At 44.1% G+C, this 26712-nt stretch overlaps 4 protein-coding genes across 8 annotated transcripts in view; 2 read left to right on the forward strand and 2 right to left on the reverse strand.

The window, feature by feature from the left end:
• Positions 1 to 2185: 2185 nt before the first annotated feature.
• On the reverse strand, positions 2186 to 5016 carry trmt2b (tRNA methyltransferase 2 homolog B). 2 transcript variants are annotated; one of them, XM_061836746.1, is made up of 2 exons: positions 3988 to 5016; positions 2186 to 2778 (listed from the first exon to the last, which is right to left on the reverse strand). In XM_061836746.1, the coding sequence occupies exons 1-2, from the start codon at positions 4801 to 4803 to the stop codon at positions 2221 to 2223; spliced, it is 1374 nt and encodes a 457-aa protein (XP_061692730.1). In that variant the 5' UTR covers positions 4804 to 5016; the 3' UTR covers positions 2186 to 2220. The 2 variants fall into 2 exon arrangements, with proteins under 2 accessions (XP_061692730.1, XP_061692729.1); XM_061836745.1 differs by having other exon boundaries at positions 2186 to 2823; positions 3988 to 5014.
• Positions 5017 to 5022: 6 nt separating this feature from the next.
• Positions 5023 to 11591, forward strand: dnajb12a (DnaJ heat shock protein family (Hsp40) member B12a). The gene is made up of 9 exons (XM_061836748.1): positions 5023 to 5218; positions 5353 to 5530; positions 6987 to 7132; positions 7214 to 7384; positions 7468 to 7547; positions 8427 to 8536; positions 8626 to 8798; positions 8895 to 9037; positions 11054 to 11591. The coding sequence occupies exons 1-8, from the start codon at positions 5086 to 5088 to the stop codon at positions 9014 to 9016; spliced, it is 1113 nt and encodes a 370-aa protein (XP_061692732.1). The 5' UTR covers positions 5023 to 5085; the 3' UTR covers positions 9017 to 9037; positions 11054 to 11591.
• A 1796-nt stretch (positions 11592 to 13387) lies between these two features.
• On the reverse strand, positions 13388 to 19461 carry LOC133509762 (DNA damage-inducible transcript 4 protein-like). Of its 2 annotated transcripts, XM_061837101.1 has the most exons (4): positions 19184 to 19461; positions 18715 to 19074; positions 15052 to 15209; positions 13392 to 14190 (listed from the first exon to the last, which is right to left on the reverse strand). In XM_061837101.1, exons 2-4 carry the CDS (start codon positions 18813 to 18815, stop codon positions 13676 to 13678), a joined length of 774 nt encoding a protein of 257 aa, XP_061693085.1. In that variant the 5' UTR covers positions 18816 to 19074; positions 19184 to 19461; the 3' UTR covers positions 13392 to 13675. The 2 variants fall into 2 exon arrangements, with proteins under 2 accessions (XP_061693086.1, XP_061693085.1); XM_061837102.1 differs by lacking the exons at positions 18715 to 19074; positions 19184 to 19461 and adding an exon at positions 15673 to 15744 and having other exon boundaries at positions 13388 to 14190.
• Positions 19462 to 19634: 173 nt separating this feature from the next.
• spock2 (SPARC (osteonectin), cwcv and kazal like domains proteoglycan 2) overlaps positions 19635 to 26712 on the forward strand; it is a 44987-nt gene continuing 37909 nt past the window's right edge. The window contains exons 1-2 of one of the 3 annotated variants that reach the window (XM_061837265.1): positions 22951 to 23303; positions 25596 to 25920. In XM_061837265.1, coding sequence (XP_061693249.1) covers positions 25699 to 25920 — 222 coding nt within the window. In that variant the 5' untranslated portion in view covers positions 22951 to 23303; positions 25596 to 25698. Of the gene's footprint in view, positions 19884 to 22950; positions 23304 to 23623; positions 23713 to 25595; positions 25921 to 26712 lie in introns of those variants that run through there. The other 2 variants (XM_061837264.1, XM_061837261.1) reach the window with 2 other exon arrangements.

The raw sequence follows: 26712 nt of genomic DNA on the forward strand, positions 1-26712 counted from the left end.
TGCACTGTACAAACGAGCCTTTCAACTCATAATATAACGGTGTACACCTTTAAAACACAAGAGGAATGCCCATTTATTTTAATACATTTGTTAATGCACACATACAATGAATTACTGCGTATATGACTGATTGCTGCATTTTTACGGTTAATAAAAAAAATAAAGTGTACTCTTTGTTTTGGAGTCTTTGTTTGAATATGCAAAATTTTCCATGGAAATAATAATGAGAACACAATATGGGAATTTAGGAGCATGATTCTGGGTCAATTTGCCATGCAAATGACTGGCAACCAGTTCAGGGTGTAGGCCGCCTATCGCCTGAAGCTAGCTGGGATGGGCTCCTGCTTTCCTGCAACCCTTGAGAGGATAAGCGGCTTGGATAATGACGTGGCATGACGTGATTCTGGGTCATTTACAGTCGTTTGTGCAAATACTTTAGCAAAATTGAGAGTGGCACTCCTACAAATATTATTCATCATTTAAATAAAACTTTTTATTTTTCACAGATACAAAAAATAAACTGTATAACGTTTGAAATTTTAAATAAAAACAATCCTTTCCAATATTTATCAATGACAAAAAAAATCTTACAATTTTGTATTTCATAATCCCCAAAAAATGTTTACAAAAATAAAACCTCAGTTTGGCTACAATCGGTCCAATTATATTATTTTTGTGATATTTGTTTATCTTTTCACGGCCCTGCCTCACAGCTTTGAAGACCTGGATTTAAATCCCGACCCTACCTCTGTTTGCATTTTCCAGTTTCCATGCTCTCACCATGCCTGCGTGGGTTTCCTCCGGGTACTCCAGGTTTCTCCCACATCCCAAAAACATGCACAGTAGGTTTATCGAAGAACCAAAATTGCCCATAGATGTGAATGTTTGTTTCTATGTGCCATTTGATTGGCTGGCAACCAGTTCCAGGTGTACCCCGATTCCTGCCCGAAGATAGCTGGGATAGATTCTAGCACTCCTGCGACCCTTGTGAGGATAAGCGGCTTGGAGAATAGATGTGTGTGTGTGTGTGTGTGTGTGTGTTGTGTGTGTGTGTGTGTGTGTGTGTGTGTGTACGTACACAAAATGACAACTGGAAAGACAAAGACAAACAAAGATGAGTTAAGACTTGACTCAACTGGAATGGACGGGACTGAAATGGTTTGCTTGGGGCTGGTCAGAACGACTCTATATAAGTGTTATAATGGCGCCCTCTAGTGTAGAAATTGTGTAAAGTAACAAGCTGATGCACAGTTGAAATTGCATAACTGAAAGCAAGCCATAAAGGTATGCTTGGACGACTTATAGGTGTAGAACAATCTGAATGCCCTGACAAGAACGGTCGACCGGTTGGGAAGTTGCGGACCACAGGCCCAAGTAAACTGCTCCAAGTGCTTTTGAAATTTACTGCAATTTTACAAATTATCATGCTTTGGGGGTGTTTTTCTGCACATGGGACAGGACGACTGCACTGTATTAAGGAGAGGATGACCCCGGCCATGTATTGTGAGATTTTTGGGAACATCCTCTTTCCCTCAGTCAGAGGATCGAGGATGGGTCGTGGCTGGGTCTTTCAACATGGCAATGACCCGGAGCACACAGCCAGGAAAACCGAGAAGTGGCTCTGTAAGAACCATATCAAGGTTCTGGCGTGGCCGCGCCAGTCTCCACATCTAAACCCAATAGAAAATCTTTGGAGGGAGCTGAAACTCCGTGTTTCTCAGCGACAGGCCAGAAACCTGTCTGATTGAGAGAAGATCTGTGTGGAGGAGTGGGCCAAAATCCCTCCTTCACTGTGTGGAAACCTGGTGAACAACTACAGGAAACGTTTGAACTCTGTAATTGCAAACATGGGCTACAGTATAAAATATTAACAATGGATTTCTCAGGTGTTCAAATACTTATTTGCAGCTGTATCACAAATAAACCGTTTAAAAAAAATTGTACATTGTGATTACTGGATTTTTCTTTTTCGATTATCTTTCTCACAGTGGACATGCACCTACGATGAAAATTTCAGACCCCTCTGTGATTTCTAAGTGGGAGAACTTGCAATATAGCAAGGTGTTCAAATACTTGTAGTCTTCACTGTAGGTCCACAGTAGTGAATGAATGTAATTTAGCTTTGACGGCCTGTTGTTCCAATACGACTGAGTAGCTATTTGAGATGTAGCTGTCACTACGGCAGTAATTCTGAGTCCAAAGTATGAGACGTCCATTTTTTTACCTCTCAAAGACAATCACAAGTTCACAGTGTTCAGTATGTGGGAACATGTCCACAGGCACAGCCAGACGAGGAGCAAAAGCATCCCCTGTGAGTTTCCTCTTTGTGTCGGGAGCGCAACATAGCTCCCTGAAGTTCCGCAAGGCCTCTCCGTCAGGCTTGCAGGACACGTAGACCACACGGCGGATGGCGGGCTGGTTGCGTAAGGCCCGGATCACTTTGTAATGGAGGCCGGCGCGGGACGGGTTCACCAAAGCTGTGAGACGACCGTCCCCTGGGGCCAATTGGGACACGAGGCCAGGGAGGACGTCCTCTGCCTTTCCAGCAACGAACTCGCACTTATCGAGCTTATTGAGGGCCGCGTTGTATCTCGCGTCTTCCACCGCCTGCTCTACGAGCTCAACGCCCACCAGTCGCTGTACTCTGGGGGACGCCGTAATGCCCATAGCGCCTGTCCCGCAGCACACGTCCAGGAGAGTCCCTGTTCTGTCCTCGGAATTGGGGACGCACAAGTCCCGTACCGCGCTGTACAGCACTTGAGCGGCGGCCGCGTTCACCTGGAAGAAGGCGTCGGGAGAGATGCGGAAGCTGAAGCCCAGAATCTGTCGGTGAAGGTAAAGGAGTCAAGAAAAAGGCGGGTGTCGTTCTTGTAACTATTTGTCACTGGCTGACCATTAGCCAGTCTGAGTGTTGAGTAACTGAAAATCATCCATTTTCTTTGCTGCTTATCCTCACCAGGGTCGCGGAGACTGCTGGAGCCTATCCCAGCTGTCAACGGGCAGGAGGCGGGGTACACCCTGAGCTGGTTGCCAGCCAATTGCAGGGCACAACAAGACAAACAGCTGCACTCACAATCACACTTAGGGGCAATTTAGAGCACTGATGTCAAACTCAAGGCCCGGGAGCCAGAGCCGGCACGCTTCATGATTTTATGTGGCCCGCGAAGGCAAATTATGAGTATGAACTTCCGTGATTTTTGTTCAAATCTGTACCAAAATATCAATTCGTCATATCATAAATGATACTGTTGAGATATTGCAAGTGTTATTGTGTACCCAAGCATTAACAAAACATTGAAAATCACATTAACCTTGATTTCTAATTCCAAAACTAGCTCATAAATTTCACATGTAAATATGATGAGGTGAAAGATTTTCAGTCATAATGGCCCTCTTAGGGAAAGCATCACTACAACGTGGCCCGCGACAAAAATGAGTTCGAGACCCCTGATTTAGAGTGTCCAAATAATGTTGCATGTTTTTGGGATGTGGGAGGAAACTGGAGTGCCCACACAGGCACGGGGAGAACATGCAAACTCCACACAGATGGGGGCAGGATCAAACCCGGGTCCTCAGAACTGTGAGGCCAACGCTTTAGCAGCTGATCCACCGTGCTCCCAACTGAAAATCAGTTGTGGCCCATAGCATTATTCCACTGAGGATTATTTGGAGAGACACTTGCATCGAACAAAAAAATATGAATTTTCCTTTTTGTTGTAACTGAAATTTTTTTTTTTTTTTTTTAACTGGACAGTCACTTCATGGATTTCTTCCCCACCTGTCGTTCAGATATAGAACTACAACATTTACCTTACTTGTAGGTCCAAACCATGTCCATGTATCAAGCTAGCAAAGACCCCAAGTGGGTGGTCTAAGCAGGTTTCTGAGAATAGTTACCAGGGGGGACTTCGAATCCCCTCCTCTTATTGAAAATATCTTTGAACTTTTTGTTTTGTTTTGTTTCATACGTTACGATTTTTCCATTACCTGCTCATGGATGTGCGTATGACCGTACAGGAGCTGGTAGGGCGAGTCTTCGTGGGAGCAGCGGGTCATGGCGGTCTCCTGGAAGTAGAGCGAGTCCAGCTCACAAGCCGACCCCGCGCCCTGCGTGAAGAACTCGGTCAAGTCTGCCTTGTGGGCCGCCAATTCCTCCCGGGTGAGCTCCTGCGGGTGGAAATAGACGACAGCCATGGTGTGGCCTGCCGTGTTGGTCCTCACAGTGACCTCTCGCCAGTGCCCTCCCTTGTGGAAGAGGAGGCAAGGCTCCAGGGAAGAGCGGCGGATGAATTCCTGGTAGCACCGAGCCACCTGTTTGTGCTTCTCCGGCATGTTGGGCAGGTGGTCTCCATTGACACAAACAATGTTTCCATGCTTGCCTCTGCCCACGTAAAACCCAACCGTCTTCGGGTTCCCGTCCACTCCTTTGTTAACAGAAAATGTTGACTTGTTGCGGTAACCGTCCGTGACGGGGGAAGGCCGGATAGGGAGGACAGGGAACGTGATGTTCTCTCCACCACAAAACCCCTCCAGTATCCTCTCCTGCTGTTTTTGCTTGAATTCAAGTTGCTCATCGTAAGGGAGCCTCCACAGTGGGGTGACCACGGAGGCCAGCCTCTTCTCCCAGGACAGATCACCTGCCCACTTGGGCTTCTGTCTCTTCCTCTGGCCACTCTTTTGTGGATGAAGTGTTCCCTGAACAGCAGCTACACTTTCTTTAGATGAAAAATACTGACATTTCTCCCACCGAGGACGCACAAGAAGAACCCCTCTCACACAAACGAATGACCTACAGTAAGCCATATTGGCTATTAAAGATGGCACAGTTGCTAGGTCGCAAAATTAACGGAATTATAGGAAACTACACCTGTTTAAAAGACTGCCTTCCCCCTCTTCTTTAAATGGCGGTTGCAAACAACACTGGTGAGTTTCTGCCACTTTTAAACGTCTCCCATGTGACAATGAGCAAATAACGAAAACCGGCAGGGGTCCCACTGTTGTGACGTATGATGTTTTTTTTTCTTTGCGTGGCGTCATCATTGTGCGTCCAGACGTGGGGCAGATAAATATTTCCGCCGTGTCGCAATGGATTCAAACAAGGACGAAGCTGAGCGTTGCATCAAAATAGCACTGAATGCACTCAGCAACGATCAGCCGGACAAAGCCAGGAAGTTTTTAGAGAAGGCCCAGCGTTTGTTTCCTACGGACCAAGCCCAAAGTAAGTGACTAAACCGGTGTATTTCGTCTTAATATCAAACGGTGAACTACAGCTCACCAGTTGCAATGCTAACAATTAGCATAAGTTGATTGGATTGCTAATTAGCTGACATCGGTCGTTTTCTCCCCGAACAGCCTTACTGGAAACGCTAGCGCAGAATGGGAAGCCTCCGGACCAGAATGGCGGACCTGTTAACGGAGAAAGACCCTCCATGAGGCACCGTCATCACAGAGAAAGCGCAGAAACGTCCGGACAGGGCCCCACAGATTCGTCAAAACCTTACACCGCTGAGCAGATGGAGGCGGTCAGGAAGTCAGTATACGTACTCGGCTGCTTGTTCAACTGTGTTAGCATGTTAACTGCACAACTTATTACGTGCAGATGCAAATTTGCATAAATATGAATGTCAAGGCTGAAATTGAGACTGTCAAAACTACGTTGCATCACTCTGGTGGATATTATAATGTTATTTACATTTCTTGGGTGGGCACAAAATGTTAGTCTATGCATGATGCAGAATAGTTTCACACCACCTTAAGTGTACTGGGCATGTTCAGTTAAAATAGTGTTCCTTCGTTTAATGCTGGGGTTTACGTTCCATGCTATACTTGCCTAAAGTGAAATCTGTAGTAGAAATATATTTTTTCATCTTTCTTTTTGTTTATTTTTTTCTTTTCAGGTTTTTTCCTTTAATGGGTTGGTTTTCATTTACATTGCATGTTTTTTTTTGTTTTTGTTTTTTTTTTGCTTTTTCATTCACAGTACTTTTTCTCCGTTTAGTTTTTGTCATTTCTTAAATTATAAGGCTGTTAAACAACCACACACTTTATAAACTTTTCTCAGGCAGGCATTAAAATTTTCTTACATTTCTCATGTTTAAACACTCAAAGTTCAAACCTACTCATTCTCATCAACAAACATGCCAGCTTCAATTAAGTTTTTGAAATGAAGTCAGAATGAAACTGTTATGCTTCTGAGAAGACCCTGCAGAGCTCCCACACAAAAAAATACTTCAATTAAATATGACCATTTAGCCTGGTAGAATTTTTGAAATGGTTTAAACGTCCATCCATTCATTTTCTTCGCCGCTTATCCTCACAAGGGTCGCTGGGAGTGCTGGAGCCTATCCCAGCTGTCAACTGGCAGGAGGCAGGGGACACCGTAAACTGGTTGCTAGACAACACTCACAATCACACCTCGGGGCAGTTTAGAGTGTCCAATTAATGTTGCGTGTTTTGGGGATATGGGGGGAAATCGGAGTGCCCGGAGAAAACCCACGCACGCACGGGGAGAACATTCAGACTCACAGAGAGGGCTGGGATTGAACCCAGGTCCTCAGGACTGTTGAGGCCAATGCTTTCCAGCTGCCGCCACGGTTTAAACAATTACTCCTTATTCTTTTGACTAGGACCATTTAATCCACTCGTTTATTTATTGGGGAGGGAGATCACTGTTTAAAATGGTTCCCTGGGCCCTCATTTATCAAACGTCTACACACAAAACCTTGTGTTAGAACAGCGAAACCACACACAAAATGCGATAAGAACATCACCAAAGCCATCCAAGTGCACACCAAGCTCCTGTCGTCCTTGGGATTTGTGGCCACTGAGACATTTTAGCGAGAGATTGAAGCCATGGGGCCCATGTTTATAGTTAAAATATTTTTAGTATCAGCGTCAATTACACTCAGAAGGGTTTGGCCCCTATCACCTTAGCAAATGTGTTGTTTCCTCACAACGTGCTCACCATGTTTGGTTTAACCCTGCAGGATTAAGGGCTGTAAAGATTATTACCAAATCCTGGGAGTAGAAAAGACGGCCTCTGATGAAGATCTCAAAAAAGCATACAGGAAGCTGGCGCTCAAGTTCCACCCCGATAAAAATCACGCGCCAGGAGCCACTGATGCATTTAAAGGTACACTGCAACAATTTGATAAAAGAACTACGTCTGCTCGTTGAGTTTTGATGTTGATGCTTGTCTGCCGCTGTCTTTCAGCCATAGGTAACGCCTACGCCGTGCTGAGCAACGTCGAGAAGCGGCGGCAGTACGACCAGTACGGGGAGGAGAGGTCGCACCCCGGCAGACAACGACAGCACCGTGACTTTGAAGCCGATATTTCTCCCGAGGACCTCTTCAACATGTTCTTTGGTGGAGGTTTCCCAACCAGTCAGTAAAAAGTAGAACTCACAAATGCTACAGGGACAATCGATCAATCTGCAGTACTTTTTGTATTCTCACCTTTCTTTTAGGTAATGTACATGTTTACAGAAATGGAAGAATGCACTTTGCGCATCATAATAGGCAAGAAAGACGAGAACATCAAAGAGATGTAAGTCTTCATTTTCCCCCTTACATTTATTTATTTCACTTCTCCTTGATCACATTCAGCCTAATGCTGCAAAATCGATGAGACCTCAAGGTGTAGATCAAGGGTTTCAAACTCAATTTACCTTTGGGCCGCTGGAGGCAGAATTTGGCTGAGGCTGGACCACAGATTCACATGCACCCGTGTACATTTTAAATTTTAAAAAACCCAGTCTCCTCAAACATTTATTTTAACATTTTACATTTCCTCCGGCCGTGCCTCTTTGTCATGGTGCGGCTCTGCTATAATTTCTGGTTCTACTGTTAAAAAAAAAAAAAAAATGCACAAAAGAAATCCATGCCACATTAGGCGCACTTAAAATCAAAGTCTCTCTCGGTTGGAAGAAAAAAAAATGTATGATATGATGGGGACATCCCTCACGTTAACCCTACTAACATGAAAGCGTTACTTTTACTTTGTTTTTATATGTGAAACAGTCATGTGAGCAGTTACTGTAATTTCCGGCCTACAAGTCGTGACTTTTTTTCACATGCTTTCAACGCTGCGGTTTATGCGGATGATTTGTGCATTTTTTTCTAACGGCCCGCAAGCGTTAAACTCTTTCTGTGTACAGTCTCTGTAAATATCTTGTGTTTCAATGTGGGCACTTGCGGCTTTTACATAGCTGCGGTGTATGTATGTATGTACCAAATGGTATTTCCTTTATAAATGTACTCTGTGAAGCTTGTAACCAGGTGCGCTGTGTAGGCCAGGGATTACGATAGTGCAAGTTGAGAGGTGGAATGTAGAGGATGTAAAAGTTTGTCATTGTCCTTATTCTTCTTTCTCTGTAGGCTGTATTTCCTGCAGTCAAATGCTTTTGTTCTGTCTCTTTCTGAGCAGGGAGGTCTGGCTCTGTTTGTCCAGCTGATGCCCATCCTTATCCTCATCCTTGTGTCGGCGCTCAGCCAGTTAATGGTCACGCAGCCCCCCTACAGCCTTAGCTACCGCCCGTAAGTGGATCGGCTCCGGCCAGGCTCTCTTCGATTTTTAAACGCTACTCAAGTCGTATCACTGAGGTCCGTGCGGTGCGTCCCGCCAGGTCGGCCGGGTACATTCACAAAAGGCATACGTCCCACCTGAAGGTGCCTTTCTTCGTGGGAGAGCGATTTAACGCCGAGTTCACGGGAGCCGATCTGAAGAATGTGGAGAGAACGGTGGAGGAGGACTACATCTCAAACCTCAGGAATAACTGCTGGAAAGAAAAGCAGCAGAGTGGGTGCACTAAACCTGCCACACTTATTGATCGAATTTGAAGAAGGATTTGCAGCTCACACTTTTTTTTTTTTTTTCCTTCCCCTTTTCTTTCAGAGGAAGGCCTAATGTACCGCGCTCGCTATTTCGGGGACTCTGAATTGTACCAAAGGGCACAGAGGATGGGGACTCCCAGCTGCAACCGGTTATCTGAGATTCAGCTCATACTGGATGGTTAGAAGCTGTTCAAACAATTACAGGTGCGTTAACGCAAATCTCGAGCTACAACATGTTGGTAATTTTACTCTTTTAAGGTTACCGTAATTTCCATCCTACAGAGGGCACCGGATTCTAAGGCTCACCCAGTACATTTGTAAAGGAAATACCATTTGGTACATACGGAAGCTGCACCTGTGTATAATCCTCAAGTGCCCACATTGAAACATGAGATATTTACAAAGAAAGACGGTACACAGAGAGAGTTTTCAAAGTTTTAATACCTCAGGTTAGCTTAACATAGCAACAACACGGTAGCACGAACAGGGCTGGTTACAAATTTAAAAAAAAAAAACATACCAGTATTTAAAAAAAAAAAAAAAAAAAACAGCCGCGGGACCTACACAGTAGCACAGCACTAACAGAGCCAGTTTAAAAAAAAAAAACTAAATGATTGAGACGCGGCAAAAACACGCTTGCGCAGTGCTACCACTAGGGCGGTGCTAACAGGACCAGTTTAAAAAATATATATATATATATATATATATATATATATACCGGTAAAAATCACTAAGACGCGGCAGCAACACGCTAGCACTGTGCTAACAGGGCTGGTTTAAATAAATAAATATATATATTCCACTGGTCTCGAGCTTAACTTTTCTGCTTGAGTGCCCCCTTGCGGCAGTTAGAAAAAATGCGCAAATTAGCGGCATCACTGCATAAGCCGCAGGGTTGAAAGCGTGCGGGGGAAAAAAGTTGCATCTTATAGCCCGGAAATTATGGTAAGTTTGGACGATGCACCTTTACCTTTTCACCCAGCTTTGTGGTTAAGTGTTAAGTTAAATTTTCAAATCAAATCAGTATATGTTGACTTAATTGACTCATTATTCCGATCTTCATGACAAAAACGAGCTCTTATTTTGTGGCGGCACGAGCAGCATTTACGCAGGTTCCATGCGAACAGCAAAAAAACAATTGACGTCCCTCTGCAGATGATTGTAATTGCCTTTGCTAATGCTTAAAACCGTAAGAACACAATCAAATGTGCTTGAAATTAATTTTGCACGACGTCTTCCTTCAGGCGAAGTCATGCACATCAAGTGCAGCACAATATTTGTAATATGTGGAGTTTGTTTTGAGGGGAAAAAGGTGTTATTCGTATTAACGGACGCTGTTGTTTTGCAAGCCGTGGCATTCTCGTTTCTGTTTAATAGTCCACAGTGTCCTACTCGGATTTCCACTGACGCACTTTTAGTGCAACAACAGAAGGAGTTGGAACAGTTGCTCCGCCGTGTGACTGCAGAACTTTGGCCAAAGAAATAAAAGCGGTTTCCTTGAGCACTGGCTAACTTGGTGTTAATGTCTCACTAAAGTGAGCGGCAACCCTTTTGACCTAGTTTGAAATTTAGCACCAAACTGGATGATATTTATTTAAAAATTGGGTCAGAAGGATCAGGATTCCCATGTGTGTTTGCTTGTATTATTATAGCCTGAATTTTAAAATGAACTAAACTAACACAATTCATTTCAATGTCTTATTTAAATAATTGTTTTAAACCATGGTTTTTTTTTATTTAGTTTTTGTTGGTATTTTTTTTTTTTCAATCAGACACTCTAAATTGCCAATATCAATATCTCAACATTATCATTTATGATATGACATTGATATTTTGGTACGGATTTTGACAAAAATCATGGAAGTTCATACTCCTAATTTGCCTTCGCGGGCCACATAAAATCATGAGACAGGCCGGATCTGGCCCCCGGGCCTTGAGTTTGACATCTGTGCTCTAAATTGCCCCTTGGTGTGATTGTGAGTGCGTTTGTTTCTCTCGATGTGCCCTGCGATTGGCCGGCAACCAGTTCAGCGTGTGCCCCGCCCCCTGTCCATTGACAGCTGGGATAGGCTCCAGCATCCACGTGACACTTGTGAGGATAAGTGGCTAAGAAAATGGATGGATGTAACTGAACACAAGAATGAAGTCACCTACATGATATTAAATCTACAGTATTTCAGGGATGGTTTCAGCACAATTTTCCTTCTTTTTCTCTTGAAGGGTCTTTGGTACTTGAATCATTTTGGAAGACTGCGTTCGGAGCCGCACCTCCTTCCCCACCCACCAAAAAAAAAAAAAAAGACTGAGTGTATTTGTGCAGCAAACCCAAGAGAATCAAAGAGGCCTTTCGCAATGTGGGCACCAGGCCTCATGCAGGAATAACTCCACAGCTTCCGGTAGATCGACTTGCAGTCTGACAAGCAAGAAGCTTTGGCAGATGTTGTCTTCCCTCTCTTGCGTCTTCAGACTGGCGAGGGTCCATGAGTCGTCCATTTTGAACAGTGAATGAAGCTGCTAAGATTAAAATTTTCATCCCCCCCCCCAAACATTATTTTGAGAACCCCCCCCCCAACCCGGCCTTCCTATAGATGCATTTCTGAACCACTTTTTTTTTTTTCTAGTGTAAATATTGACTAGACTTTTTAACAGTTCAGAATTTATCAAAAGTAATATCATTTATTAATAATGTTATGAAGTAACTGCTCGTCGGATCAAGATCATTGAGAAATTATTGCACAGATGAAACTTATTTATTAAATTAACAAGCTTAAAGTTGTATAATGGTTTTCTTTTGAAATAAATTTTGTCTGGAATCGTTATTTCATATGTTTGGTCCGTTAAACAAATGGTTGCTCCAGGTACAAGATTTGAGAAAAATTGCCGATTGTTCATGTTCACCATAAAGATATACCACAAATGGAGCAATTCTCATGACAGGGACAAAAGAATGGACCTTTCTGCCGTGTCAATCACTTGGACAACAATAGCCAATCAGATAGCCGCATTGTCTCAACCCCTGGCTTGACACGCCCCTCTCGCCGTATTGTCCCACAAATAATGCTGGTTGTCAGTAGCGTGCACTTGGAAAAGTTCATGTTGGGAAGAAAATGGTCCTCATATGCACTTGGGGAATGTGCAATTCTGATGAAAGATGTCCTGCTAGGTTACAAGGGGCCCTTTTGATTCATTTTCTAGAGCCTAAAACACAGTTGACGAAGTGTCTACGATGGATTAAGGCTTGCGGAAGAGTGCACGTACAATAAATGTGAACAATATCAACAAACACAAGGCTGTATGTTCGAAGGTAAGCGAAGGAGAAGTAACTTCTCTGGGTTTGATTTCATTGTCAGTGCTTTATACATTGCAGGAGTGTAATGTTTTATGCTGAAGAGTCGGGTTAGTGATACGTAAATGCGCCATGTCATGCAAGAGAAATTTTATTCTATTTCCCTATTTGTATCGCATCAGACTTTTAAGACGGAGCACTGGGTGTGATTACGAGCCAAGTCAAAGTTTTTCATCTGGTGACCACATCCTGACTGAGTTCATCACCATTGTTGAAATGCACTAGTAGAAAATCGAACCCAACTAATTTAAAAAAGACTACAATGATATTACTTGTGAACTTTCCAAGTAAAAAGTACTCACCCTGCTTTACATGCGCAGTACGATTCCACTATTTTATCCTGCTGGATTTCAATATGAAGTTTGTGAGGCGTCAAACTTTTTGCATCCATCGCCAACGTTTCGCTGTAACCCTGATATTCCGTCCAAAATCTTAATTCTGTGTACATATCCTTGCGTGAAATAGTTGAGACCTCTCTGTAGAACCCTCTTGGACAAATCTGATGCATTTGGCAAAAAACATACCACAATGTTATCTGGAATACGCGATTGAGAATCAACTTCAAACCTGTTCGGTTCAGTTGCCATTTTGAAAGCTTGTGGGACATTGCAAATGTAGCTAGGGGGGTGTGGAGCTTAAGATCGCCAGTCGGAAAAGTCTATTGATGACCAAAGGGCAAAATGTGAGGCCGTTTGGAGTCAGACCCTTGCTCTATTTAAAAAAAAAAAAAAACTTTTGCTTGTCAGTTGTTTTGAAAAGAGTTTAAGATGTTTATTTTGTAGCAATTTAGTGCTGCATTATTTCGATGTGAAACAAGGGTAATGTTTAGTGTGTTAAAAGCACCTTTGCTAAAGAATGTTAGCCCGGTCACTTGGACTCCTTCTGTACGGTGGCCTTGAAGGGATGAAAGCAATGGCAAAGTTTCATATTGGCCATTTAATTTTGTTTACAATTGTGTCGTCAACACAAATGTATTAATACTCCTGTACAGATGTGATATTTGTTGCTTTTAATTCCTCCTTAAAACTTAATTAAAATGATTGTATTTAGTTTTCATAATTTAGTGATAAAAAGTTTAAAATGAGCCTTTTTAATCTACGTAAGACCTAACCTGTCTGTTTTTAAAAATATAATGTGAACCTTTTTCTCAAAACTGCCTTAAACAAGGAATTCAATACTTAACGGTAACTTTTGGGACTCTACAACTGAATAGCCCACGATGGCTAAATCATGCCAATCACAGACAGAAAGACAAAATTCATAGAAAATAATTTATTAGCCTTCAGTACAAAATAGGATGTAACGTCTGAAAATCAAGTACCAAAGTTGTCCTTTTGAGCAACTTTAAAACTAGTCTGAAATAATGGCATGAAAAAAACTTCACCTGCAACCAGGTGAGAAGCTGCTACAGAAGTACAAATAGTTTTTGGGATTGTGCACTTAGTCTCACTTAACATGTTCATTTGAGACTTTTTAAGTCACGGAGTGGTTTTTGGTCAGGAGCACTCTTCAATGAGAAGCTCCCCCGAACAGTACAACTTCCGCTTCATGGCCCTGAAGCCGGAACTCAGTCTTAGAGAGTGTTGCTGCCTCGCAGGTGTCTCGCACGTCGGCTCGGACCGGCTTGTTCGAAAGAGCCTCCGGACCTTGGGCCACAGTCCGCCCGACTCGGCCCTCAGCACAAGGGTCACGTGGAAGGTGGGCACCAGGGCGGCGTCCACGGCGATCTCGTCCACGCAGCGCGGGGACCCCGGCTCGCCCTTGTCCACGCACAGGTCGATGAGCGCTCCCCGCAGGCCGCACGGCTCGCTGACCGCCAAGTGGACCAGCTCCTGGCCCACGTGGTCCAGGAGGGAGTCGGGTACGAGGAGACGGGAGCAGCCCAGGAGGTGCGCCGCCCCGTGGAGGGATTCTTCTATGGTGGCCACCAGCTCTGCGGCCAGGCTCTCCTCGGAAGGATAAGAGAGGAAGCTGCTCTCGGAGTTAGATAGCGACATGTCTGCTATGGAACCTGAAAGGAAGGATGACGAGTCATTAAAAAGATGACGACAGATAGAGACAACCATTATCATGCAAGGACAGTTTTGAAAGTATTCAGTCAATCTAAAATGCATACTTTTTGAATATGCAAGCGCATCACTGGAAGGCCTGGATTCAAACCCGCAACCCCAGAACTGTGATGCACCTGTGCTAACCACTCTCTCCATTTCCTTTGCAGCTTATCCTCACGAGGGTCGCGGGGAATGCTGGAGCCTATCCCAGCTGTCAACGGGCAGGGGACGGGGTACACCCTGAACTGGTTGTTAGCCAATCGCAGGACAAAACAGCCGCACTCACAATCACACTTACGGGAAATTTAGAGTGTCCAATTAATGTTGCATGTTTTTGACCGGAGGATACATGCAAACTCCACACAGCCGGGTCGGGGATTAAACCCGGGACCTCAGAACTGTGATGCAAACGCTTTACCAGCTGATCCACCATGCCGTCGCACTGCAAACATCTAATCAAAATATGAAAAGATGTTCGCGTGCAGTTCCGTTCGGAAGCATAACTACTCTCAAGCAACAAAATGTATGTAAAGTACATTTTATTTCCCTTTTTTAAAAGTATTTTATTTTCAATCCTGTATTTTCTTTGGCTTGTTTAAATTGTATTTGATTCCATTTTTTTTTTCCATTTCCATATTTCCATTTTATTCCACTTTTTTCCTCATTCATCCAGACGTTTCCTATATATCCCTGCAGTGTTGTTGTTTTTTTTTCTAATTAAAAGTAATGCTTTCTGCAGGATCGCCGATTGCACGTAACGATATGTTTATGTGTCCCGAGACAAAAAAAAAAAAAAAAAAAGTATTTTCCGCAGCACTGACCGGCATCACTGTCGTTGCACCGCCTGTGATTGAGTCCCTTGAGCTCGGCGAGCCTCTGCAGCAGGCTGCCCCAGGACAGGCGCTTGGAGCCGCCGCCGTCCTCGGCCGGGGAAGGTGGGAAGCTCCCGTCCAGGGAATGACCGCAAGACATTGTCAAACTTTGAAAAAAAAAAAATTAAAATGAAGTGCTAAAAGGTTATCCCCTCGAAGCAAGTCCTTCTGTCAGTCTCCCTTTCCCCAGTGGACCCAGTTGGAAAACATCACCGAGCGACAATGGAACAAAGCGTTAAATAGGCCAGGGGAGAAGCTCCGCCCACTGAATTTCTGCACCAATCAGGGCACACCTCACGTCCTCTGCCTTCTACCCTGCCTGGTAACATTTCAGCGACCGCCCACCACCATGTGCCCCCTCCCAACCTCCCCCCCCCTTAAAACTTTTCCATTCTGCGAGCCCGACTTCTTAAAAACATCCATCATTCCACCTACGTATTTATTATAATTTTAGAACAAGATAGTTTTAAAAGCACAGACGGCAAACGATCTCGCCTTAAAAAAAAAAATAGGGGAAAACTTGTGAGAAAGGGTCACAAAGGTCAGCAGCAGGCGTCACACGAGCCTCACGTTTTGCACGTAGGCTGCGAATTTGCAACGAAACGGTCGGAAGCAGCAGCGACGATGAATCACAGTCCAACGCGTTGGCGTAAGGGGGCGGGGCGGGGAGGGCACATCGTTTTGTAGCAAAATTATTCTTAAAAGTTTACTATTGCACAAGTTTTTTGGGGCAAACTTTTGCACACAATACAATGGAAAAAAAGTTACTAAAATTCACTTTCGTCGTCGCAACTACCCTCGTCGTGTGTTGCATCATTTCTTATCTTTTTTTTTTTGGGGGGGGGGGTTTGCAAAGACGTCATCTTACATAGAAAAAAGTTCCAAATTGTGCAAAATAATGTTAGTCATCATCAGATCACTTCCTGGTTTGTGTTATTTGCTTATTTCATGCTTGGTGTTGCTATTTTCGTCTACGTTGTGTAATATATTCCGATGTATGTTTTATATAGCTTGTTTTTTATTTATTTTATTTATATTTTGTTGTGGGCTGCAGCTGGTAAAGTCCATCCCGGAACCGCCTGTGTGGCCTTTGCATGTTCTCCCCGTGCCTGCGTGGGTTTCCTCCGGGCACGCCGGTTTCCTCCCACATCCCAAAAACATGCAAAAAATTAATTGGACGCTCTAAATTGCCCCTCGGTGTGATTGTTAGTGCGGCTGTTTGTCTCCATGTGCCCTGTGATTGGCTGGCGACCATTTCAGGGTGTACCCCGCCTCCAGACCTTTGACAGCTGGGATAGGCTCCAGCACTCCCGCGGCTCTCGTGAGGATAAGCGGCAAAGAAAATGGATGGCTATTTAGTTGTAGAAGTTTCAAACAGCGTATAATGATATAACATTCCACACGGGGGCGTCACTGCACTGCTTTTATAATATGAAGAACTTGGTTTTCTTTGTTCCTCCCTTCACCTGCTGGGGGGGGTGAAAAACTTGAATTTTCAGGATTTCACATTAACAACTCATAACAGTATTTCCCTTTGGGGGAATATCTGCAATATTAGTAAAGCTGTACGCACCTTTTTTGAGGAAACCTTGTTGGAGCACTGTTAATTTTGTAAAATAACACAAAAAAACATTCTGAAGTGCCCTGTTTCCTCGAAATGATGCCTTTGAAATAAGCCCCCTTTAATTAATAGTGCACGTTCCAGACACAATTGACAAAATTGGAGTGGCTAAAAAAAAAAAAAAAACTTCGCCTAGCCATGCATTTGCTTTGTGTATTTATTATGCATGAAGTTGCTCGCCTGAGGCGGAGCAATTTAACAGCTCTCCGAGGCCCGTTTGAATTGTAAAACACGGAGCGCGCCATGCTCTATTTGCTCCTTTCCATTTCTGCTTCCCACCTCGACGTGGCACTCGTGATGCAATAAGGGCACACGCGAATTGAGTTGGGGGGCGAGAGAGGGAGGGGGGGGGTTAGAAGTCCCAGGTTGCGGTGGTTGCCATGCCGTCCTGTCACCATAGCGACCACGTTGCTGCCTCCTAGCACCGAGAACGGGCTCATCCCGGAGATGCGCGTTGATTATGATTCAAGTAGTTACAGTAAAGAAGCAGGATGGCGAGCTTGTATCAGCATGGCTATACTATAGTAATCACGTGTATTGCCGTCATAAAACGTGTTTTTCTTCAGCATCTTGAATAAACTATTGCCACAGTTGTTCACAGTTCTGAGGTTGCGGGTTCAAATGCAGCCTTGCATTTGCGGAGTCTGCACGTTGTCCCCCGTGCCCGCGTGGCTTTTTTCCAGGTACTCCGGTTTCCTCCTACATTCCAAAAACATGTGTGGTAGTTTGAAGACCGTGATTGGTTGGCAACCAGTTCAGCCCGAAGGTCGCTGGGCTCCTGCACACCCGCTTGGGGGAAAGCGGCGCGGAAAATAGATGGATGGATGGAAATATGTAACAGAATCACGTTGTAGATTTTGCACTTTTAGTTGCTTTCTGTTTGCTTTGCATCCTTTTCCATCCATCCATCGTATTTTCTGAGCCACTTATCCTCACAAGTGTCGCAGCAGTGCTAAAGCCTATCCCAGCTATCTTCGGGCAGGAGGCAAGGTACACCCTGAAACGGTTGCCGGCCAATCGCAGTGCCCATCCTCATTTGAACTTCAGTTGTTGGACACACGGCCTCAAGTACTTCTGCCAAAATATTTTGTTATTAATTTTGATTTCCTCTAGAAATGACAAGATGAATCTGAAGTTTCGACAGGGAACTCGTGTAACGTGTAAAGTGCGCTTGTGTCTTTGTTGAGCCTCTTCTACTTCTTTATCATTACCGTTAGCATTTAACTTATATTTAAACTTGTATGACAGTGGACACCACGGTGATCAGCTAAGTGTTGGCATCACAGTTCTGAGGACCCAGGTTCGATCCCGGCCCCGCCTGTGTGGAGTTTGCATGATCTCCCTATGCCTGCGTGGGGTTTCTCCGGGCACTCCGGTCTCCTCCCACATCCCAAAAACATGCAACATTAATTGGACACTCTAAATTCCCCCTAGGTGTGATTGTGAGTGCAAATAATTGTCTGTCTCTGTGTGCCCTGCGATTGGCTGGCGACCAGTCCAGAGTGTACCCTGCCTACTGCCCAAAGATAGCTGGGATAGGCTCCGCCACTCCCGCGATACTTGTGAGGATAAGTGGCTCAGAAAATAGGATGCAAAGCAAACTGAGAGCAACTAAAAGTCTAAATATACAATCAGATTCTGTTACATATTTCCATCCAACCATCTATTTTCCGTACTGCTTTCCGCCAAGCGGTTGCCCGTTGACCAGCACTCCTTGCGACCCTTGTGAGGATAAGCAGTTTAAAAAAATGAATGGATGGATGGATGGATGGATGGATGGATGAATGGATTATGTATGGATTGACTTCATAAATTGATGTGAACAAAATTACATTCATTGCTGTTCGGACTTTTACATTTAGATGATGTGTAATGTTAAAAAGTTACTGAAAAGGTTGCCTGTACAGTTAATAATGCCTTAATAATGGTGAGAGATTGTGACATAGTAACACATTACATTCCTCATATTACTCGGATGAACTTTTACTCACAGTGGAGTAGTTGCATCACAGTCTTGAGTGGCGGTTCTCCTCCCACAGTCGGTCAAAATCCACGACATCAAGTTGTGCGTCACTTCCAGGCGTCCACTCATTTATCCGTCACCACATTCACGTGTGTGCCGATTGGTCTCCATGTCGACCGACTGTGACATGTTCAGCTCGTGATTTATTGCTGGGGGGGAGCAGAAAAAAGACCCGCTTGGCTCGCAGTTCTCGATGAGTTGTGCTGACAGATGAGATTCTTTTTTGTTTGTTTTTTTTCGCGTGGTGCGAAGTCCTGACCCGCGCGGGTTTCATTTCTTTGAAACTCGGGTTCAAAGTATGGCTCGGGCCTTGCTTGCTTGTTTCATTCTGTGGGGAAACGTTATGAGATTTACAGTCATACTGTAAATACTTCAGCTCACAAAGTGAGGCCAGTAAGGTTCTGTTCATTCTTTAACCCGGTGTACTGAGCATTTACATGATCAAGTATCCGAGTAGAGCTCGTGCACGTGACGTCACCATTTGCCATGAACCGACGGTGCACGGGTGGACCCAAATGCAGGACTCCAAGACGAGGACATGATGTTCAGTGGGTTTTATTATAAACTAAGGTTGTGCGCGACGAGACAGTCCAAGAAGGCAGGGTCCAAAACAGAAGAACCAATGTCCGATAACTATTAGTCAACTCAAGAGCCTAACCAAAAGCGTGACTTGTCTATAATGGTGCAGTGGCAGAGTAACCCTTGATGCGGGAACAAATACTCAACGGACTGGCCAAAACCAGTGACAAAACTCCAACTTAAATACATTGTCTAATCACAGTGCCTCATGTGACACAGCTGTGACCGGCGACAGGTGTCAGAGATAAAACTGCTCGGAGTGGTGACCAGGCCACGCCCCTCTTGGCAGTGGTCCGGCCTCGCTCACGACACCATATTGCCGGTCAAAAAGAGCTGTTTGACAGTGTGGGAGACATTGAACTGCAGCAGAATATTCACAATACTGGAGACCTGTTGTGCTGTTGGTTGTCACAACAGTCAAGACAGATATTCAAAGAGATAATTCTCATGGAATATCAGATGAGAAGATGAGAAAATCTCGATGGATTTCGGCAATTAAACATGATGGATGGCGCCCAACCAAATACACACGCCTGTGTAGCGATCACTTCATTTAAGGTAGGAATTATTCTTCTCTATCGCAAATAACCAAGAAGTATTTATAATGCCAAGTAGGCTCATTTGAGAACAATCCGTTTAAAAAAAAAAAAAAAAGCCACGGAGTTGTCTCCAATGTACACAGAAGCGTGTTGCGACCACACGTTAAACTTTGGTAAACGTCTCCCCGACAGATGTTTTTTTTGTAATATGCATTGTTCTCAAATGAGTCCACTGCCAATTTAAAAAAAAAAAAAAGAAAATAAACGGTTGGTCACACAGAGGTTTACGTAGGTTAACGTGTGGCCGTAACGCGCTTCTGTGTACTTTGGCTGAAGCCTATCCCAGCGGTTTATTTTCTTTTTTTAAATACGCATTGGACTCATTTGAGAACAATGTATATTTAAAAAAAAAAGTATGTAACGAAGAATTTTACCGAAGTTTAGCGTATGGCCGCAACACGCTTCGTGTCGTGTCTTTTTTTTTTTTTTCCAATCATAGTTAATGAATGGAAGTTTGTGTAAAACCGGGGGTCATTAATTTAAATATTGGTATTTGTATTGAAAAAATCTGAATGGCTCCATCGGTATGTGGGATTTATTCTTGATTGAGAACAGATCCAGCAACGAAGTATTTGTATGCGTCGAGACTTTTCTACGCTTTCAAACTCTTCCGTGTAAATCTCAATGACTTTCTTACCAGATACTGTATGTCAGGGGTGTCTAAGCTAAAGTCCACGGGCAATTTGTAGCCCATTTAATGTCTTGTTTTATACACAGTGATAGCTTGAAATATGAGTGCCCAGACATACGTTTTTTTCTTTTTACATACAAATTAAACAAAATGATTTGCCCTATGCAAAGAACGACTGATATTACTGTCCAATGAGCTGAGTGCAGTATGCCAATCTGTCTGTATTATACTGCCCCCATGTGGCCAAGGCTAAAAGGAGCGGCTCAATTGCCATTCGACCGATGCTGTGTGACAAAAAAAATTGTCTTTTCAGTTTTATGGAATTATACAATGACTTTGTGTTTTCAGACTAAAAGTATAGAACAATCGTCATAAAATTATTTTCTTAAAATAAAAACAAATTTCTAAGTGCTTTGTAGGTTCGAACGGATTAATGGCATTTCCATTCAATTCACTAGGAATCGATGATTTGAGCTACGAGTATTTTGAGTTACGAGGGTGGTCGGGAAGTGAAGTGAACTCTTATCTAAATGGAACACTGTTTATCAATCCATCCATCTTCTTTGCCGCTTATCCTCACGAGGGTCGCAGGGAGTGCTGGAGCCTCACCGTTTATCTCGTGGCAAAAGTCCTTGAATCTTTCTGACACGAGCTGTACGTGAGGAGGCACTCAATGAGGTCACAAATATAGGTAGTGTCATAAACGTCATTGTATTTTCGCATGTGCTGTTATTACAAAATGCAATATTTCCATCTCCAGGTTTGAAAAGTAATTGCCCCCGGTCCCCCACCCCACACTGTTCCTCCTGTCTGTGTGCACACTCTGTGACACGAGGCAGACTTCTAGCACAATTCCACTCGCTTGCGCCGTGCCCAAGAATGACAATTATTGTGTGGATTGATCCAATGTCATTGCCGGTTGTGAAATGATAGACTCATGGGATGGGGGGGTGCGGGGGGGGGGGTCACATGCAGTTGATAGCGACAGGATGAAGTGAAGGCATGGGACTACCAACAGAAAAACGAGACGATGATTATTATTATTCATGTCGGTTCACTTTGTCTCGTCCCCGAATGAAGCGATTGCTCATTTTAGCGGAATGCTATCAAATATTTAGCTTCTCTGTCGAGATGTTGTTGTTTTTTTTTTTTTTTTTGGTGAATTGACTTCAACTGAGGGAGGCTGTTTTTGGCTGAATTAAGAGGTAAGCAGTCTGGGCACATGTAAATTTTTCATTTCTTTTTCTGAGCTCATATTAAAATGTTTTTTTCATGATTTAAACTGCGCATTTCATTGCCTCTCTATTAGCTTATTAAACCGGATGCGTTTTATACACTTTCCCCCTGTAAAATAAATACAACAAATGAGCACAGTATATACTTTCATTTTCTTTGCCGGTTATCCTCACAAGAGTCGGGGGGATGCGGGATCCTATCCCAGCTGTCAACGGGCAAGAGGCGGGGTACACCCTGAACTGGTTGCCAGCCAATCGCAGGGCACATAGAGACAAACAGCCGCACTCAAAATCACACCTACGGGCAATTTAGAGTGTCCAATTAATGTTGCGTGTTTTTGGGATGTGGAGGGAAACCGGAGTGCCCGGAGGAAACCCACACAGGTACGCGGGGAGAACATGCAAACTCCACACAGGCGGGGCCGGGATTGAACCCTGGACCTCAGAACTGTGAGGCCAACGCTTTACCAGCTGAGCCACCACAGTATGTACAAGTGATTGTTAATTTAAAAGTCTTTCGAAAATAATGAAAAAATACAATTAATTTGCTTCCAAATGTACAATTGCCATCTGATCAGTATTAAATTTGGTTGGAACCAAGCAAAGAAAAAAAAATCTAATTATTTTTTATTCAATTCAATATTGGATAAAAAAAAAAAAAAAACAACAAGAATCAAGAAATAAAATGATGTATGAATCAAATAAAACAATTATGTTTTCGCAAGTCCAGTTGGGCGGAAATCATGATCAAAATTGTGGTTTGAATATTTCTAACATTTTAGGTTGTTGAGGCAGCACGGTGGCGCAGCTGTAGAGCATTGGCCTCACACTTTTGAGGACTGGGGTTCAAATCTCAGCCTCCCCCTTTGTAGAGTTTGCATGTTCTCTCTGTGCCTGCGTGGGTTTTTCTCCGGGCATTCCGGTTTCCTCCCACATCCCAAAAACACGCAACATCAATCAGACACTCTAAATAGGTGTGATCGTGAGCGCGAATGGTTGTTTGTTTTTATGTGCCCTACGATTGCCTGGCAACCAGTTCAGGGTGTCCCCCGCCTCCTGCCCGGTGACAGTTTTTATTGGATGCAGCCCTCGTGAGGATAAGCGGCTCAGAAAGTGGATGGATGGCTGCATTAATCAAAGTGCGTATTGAGGATGTGGAATAGAGCCAAGTTCCTCCTCCCACTAAAGGCACAGCCACTCTTTGAAGCTGCCATTTTCCTCTCCAAGAACAAGAGGCCAACTCATGAGCCTCAATGCGCACCTGTTGTCAACCAGCTCATTTACTCTGCTTGTTTTTTTTTGGCCTAACAATGATTTCCATCTTTTCTTTTCTCAACAGTCTAGTCATTTTTCCCCCAACAAATATTTTGGTTCTTGGTTATTTCTCCTACTTATTAAGGCCATTTAGAAATGTTAATACAAATGCTGAGCTGCTATTTTAGAGAACCACAGTGGGCTCGCTAACCAGCTAGCCGAGCTCGCTTGGAGCTAGCAAAAAGGCGGCTGGATCCTGGTGAGTTGAATGTAGTTTATCTGTCTTACATATTAAATAATAGGGCTACTGGGGGGGGGTGAATAATTGATTTAATAAACAAAATTCCATCAAATTAACTTGTTTTTTGCAATTTATGAGAGAAAGGGGACTGACGGCTAGCCAGATTACACTGCTGTCATTTTGCTTCGCTACTCGGCCTGACATCAGGAGAAGGACTGACATGACTTGATGCCAGTTTCTGTACTCTGCACACATCTCAGGCATCTTTTCAGTACCTCATACATGGAAGACCTGACTGTCCCTCCCCTCCCCCTTCCTGCGGCTCTGTCATTTTACAGGATGTGACTGCGGGCTTGAAAACCGTCTGCCGTCTTTGCTCTCGACCTCCCTGAGAGCGCAGACCCTCGCATGCATAATGGAAGCATATGTGAGTGAGTGAGTGAGTGAGTGAATGAGTGAATGAGTGAATGAGTGAATGAGTGAGTGCAGGTGCAGCAGCTACTTTAAGGTTTTCTCCTCGCCATGCGAGACGGTCACCCGGCCGCCTCGTCTATACCGAGAATGCGAAAACGGTGCTATGTGACAACAAGTAATTGGATCCTGATGTGAGATGTGTAGATTTGCACGTGGGTATTAGTTTTCATGCAACTGTCAGAATAGCTGCATTGCCGAAAACTATTCTGATGCTTTAAAACAGATTTGCAGTCATTGATGGGATGGCATTAATAAGTGGGAGACTACAGATGAGAAAATGTTGCTGATGTACTCTTAGGCAAATTTAAAATAGGATTACTCCAGATTCTGGGGAAATTACAGCACCACAGGCTTAAATCTGATCAGACAAAAAAGAATAAACTAAATCCTCTTTGAAAGACCTTTTCAATAAATGTTGGATTAGCAAACTTTATATCGAGCTTCTAAAAAGATTGGTACAAGTATCATTGCAGGTATGCAGGCTTCCTCAAGTGGTACGTGAAAGAATCACAAACTGGGCATGTTAGAGTATCTCAATTTTTTTTTGTATACTCAAGAGCAGTCTGTTTGCAGTACAGTTTTTGTTTTGTGTGTGTGTGTAAAATAGATGTTAATTGAATAATTAAAGTTTTTGTTTTTGTATATTAGTGCAATGTTAATGCTCAAACAGTGTAATGTTACAGTGGCTGACAAAAACAAATACTTGAAAAAAAAACTCATTTCTCTATCCGCTCATCCATTGTCAAAGCCGCTTATCCTCACAAGGGTCACGGGAGTGCTGGAGCCTAGGTGGGGGTACACCCTGAACTGGTTTCCAGCCAATCGCAGGGCACATAGAGACAAACAAGCGCACTCACAATCACACCCAGGGGCAATTTAGAGTGTTCGATTAATTGTTTGCATGTGTGCCCGGAGGAAACCCACGCAGGCACGGGGAGAACATGCAAAATCCACACAGGCGGGTCCAGGATTGAACTCGGGATCTCAGAACTGTGAAGCCAGCGCTTTCCATCTGAACCACCGTGCCGCCCTATTTATCCCTATTTACTACTACAGATGTACTATGTTGGTCATTTTGGGTTTGGGTTGTAGGTGGTACTTTGGTCAACCGTTTAAGAACCAGTGGCTTCATACATATTCACTTATAATACCTTCACTATAAATAGCGTTTCTATCCATCGATTTTCTTTGCCGCTTATCCTGACGTGGGTCACGGGGAGTGCTGGAGTCCATCCCAGCTGTCAACGGGCAGGAGGCAGGGTACACCCTGAACTAGTTTCCAGCCAATCGCAGGGCACATAGAGGCGGACTCACAATCATACCTAGGGGTAATTTAGAGTGTCCGATTAATGTTGCATGTTTTGGGGATGTAGGAGGAAACCCATGCAGGCACGTGGAGAACATGCAAACTCCACACAGGCGGGTCCGGGATTGGACCCTGCAAACTGTGAGGCCAATGCTTTTCAGGTGTTCCACTGTGCCTAAATAGCGTTTACTCAATTTAAACTGCTTTACCATTTAAACTCTTCAGTTGCTTCCCTTCCTTTAAGATTCTTGAAGAAAAAAAAATAGTGAAGCACATGGTTTACAAAAATGTAATTTCATTTTATAAATATATATATGGTTGTTTTTCCCCAAAAAGTCGCACTGGATTTCCAACTTTCCAAATGCATTGTTTTGTGTTCCGAGTGGTTTTGGTTTCGTCGTAACCTGGGGATCCATAGCGGATTTCCATTCCCCCCAATCTAGGCTATAGACTCCCTCCCCTCCCCTCCCCGCAAAGAAGAAGAGCATCGTCGAGGCTAATCACCCCCCCCCCCCCCATTCCATCCTCAGCATCCTCCTCTTCCTTCCTCGCCGTCTTCATCTCGCTCCGAGAAGCTGCGTTTTCTTCTCCTCCTTCCTTGGCCGACTCAGCGTGCTCCAACAAGGGCGGATAATGTTGTGCCTCGCGGTCCCGCCGCTGGTGCTGGTTCTGGTGCTGCTCGGCTCCAGCAGCCTCCAGACCGCCGCCGCCGCCGCCGCCGCCGCCACCACCGCCGCCGACGTGCGGAGCGTCAAGGAGGCGGAAAAAACAGGCAATTTTATGGAGGACGAGCAGTGGCTGTCCACCATTTCCCAGTACAGCCGCAAGATCAAGCACTGGAACCGCTTCAGAGACGTAAGTGCGTGCGCGATAATGCGACATTAAAAAAAAAAAAAAAAAACAATAATAATGTAGCCCACCTCTACAACTTGGCAAAACTTGATTATTAGAAAACAACTAAACTGCAACGTGTTCTATGAAGAATTAAAACATCAAACGTACCTTGCTCGCATTAAACATTGCACAGAAATGAATAATAATGAGGATTCTGCTTGTTCTGACCCATTTGGGTTAAATTACACAGGCTACCCGGTTTTAACATGCTGTTTAACATCGTGTTTTAGTTTAATAGCACACTTAATATGATACACCCCTCCCTCCCGTCCCAAATGTTCATAAGAGGCGAAAATAGATCCGCATCACTTTTTTTTCTCCCATTATTTTTATTTTTTTTTTCGTATTAACAAGCAATTACCGGGGTGCCCGTGGGTCTAATGTGGGCGTGAGCCCGCTTCCTTCCTCAGACTTGTCCCGGGAGCTTTCCTAAACAAGAGAATTAAGCAAGTGCAGCGGCTGGGTGGAGAGATGGATTGATGTGCGTATTTTCAAACCCCCCCCCCCCCCGCGCTCAAGCCAGGCTGGGGGGATTGATCAACCGACGCCTGCGGGATGGTGCCCGTGATGCATTAGACGTGTCTGTGAACGTATAGATGTTGTTTTTAAGCTCTAGGCTCTGCAAAAAAAAAAAAAAAAAAAAAATTATAAATGACCCCCAGTAACATTTGAACATTAGCGCAGTTGGATTAGGTTCCATATGAAAGCAGTTAACTGCGTTTTAATTGATCCAGGGTGCGTCCTGCAGTTCGT

This window comes from Syngnathoides biaculeatus, chromosome 12 (assembly GCF_019802595.1).
Source record: "Syngnathoides biaculeatus isolate LvHL_M chromosome 12, ASM1980259v1, whole genome shotgun sequence".
NCBI lineage: Eukaryota > Metazoa > Chordata > Actinopteri > Syngnathiformes > Syngnathidae > Syngnathoides > Syngnathoides biaculeatus.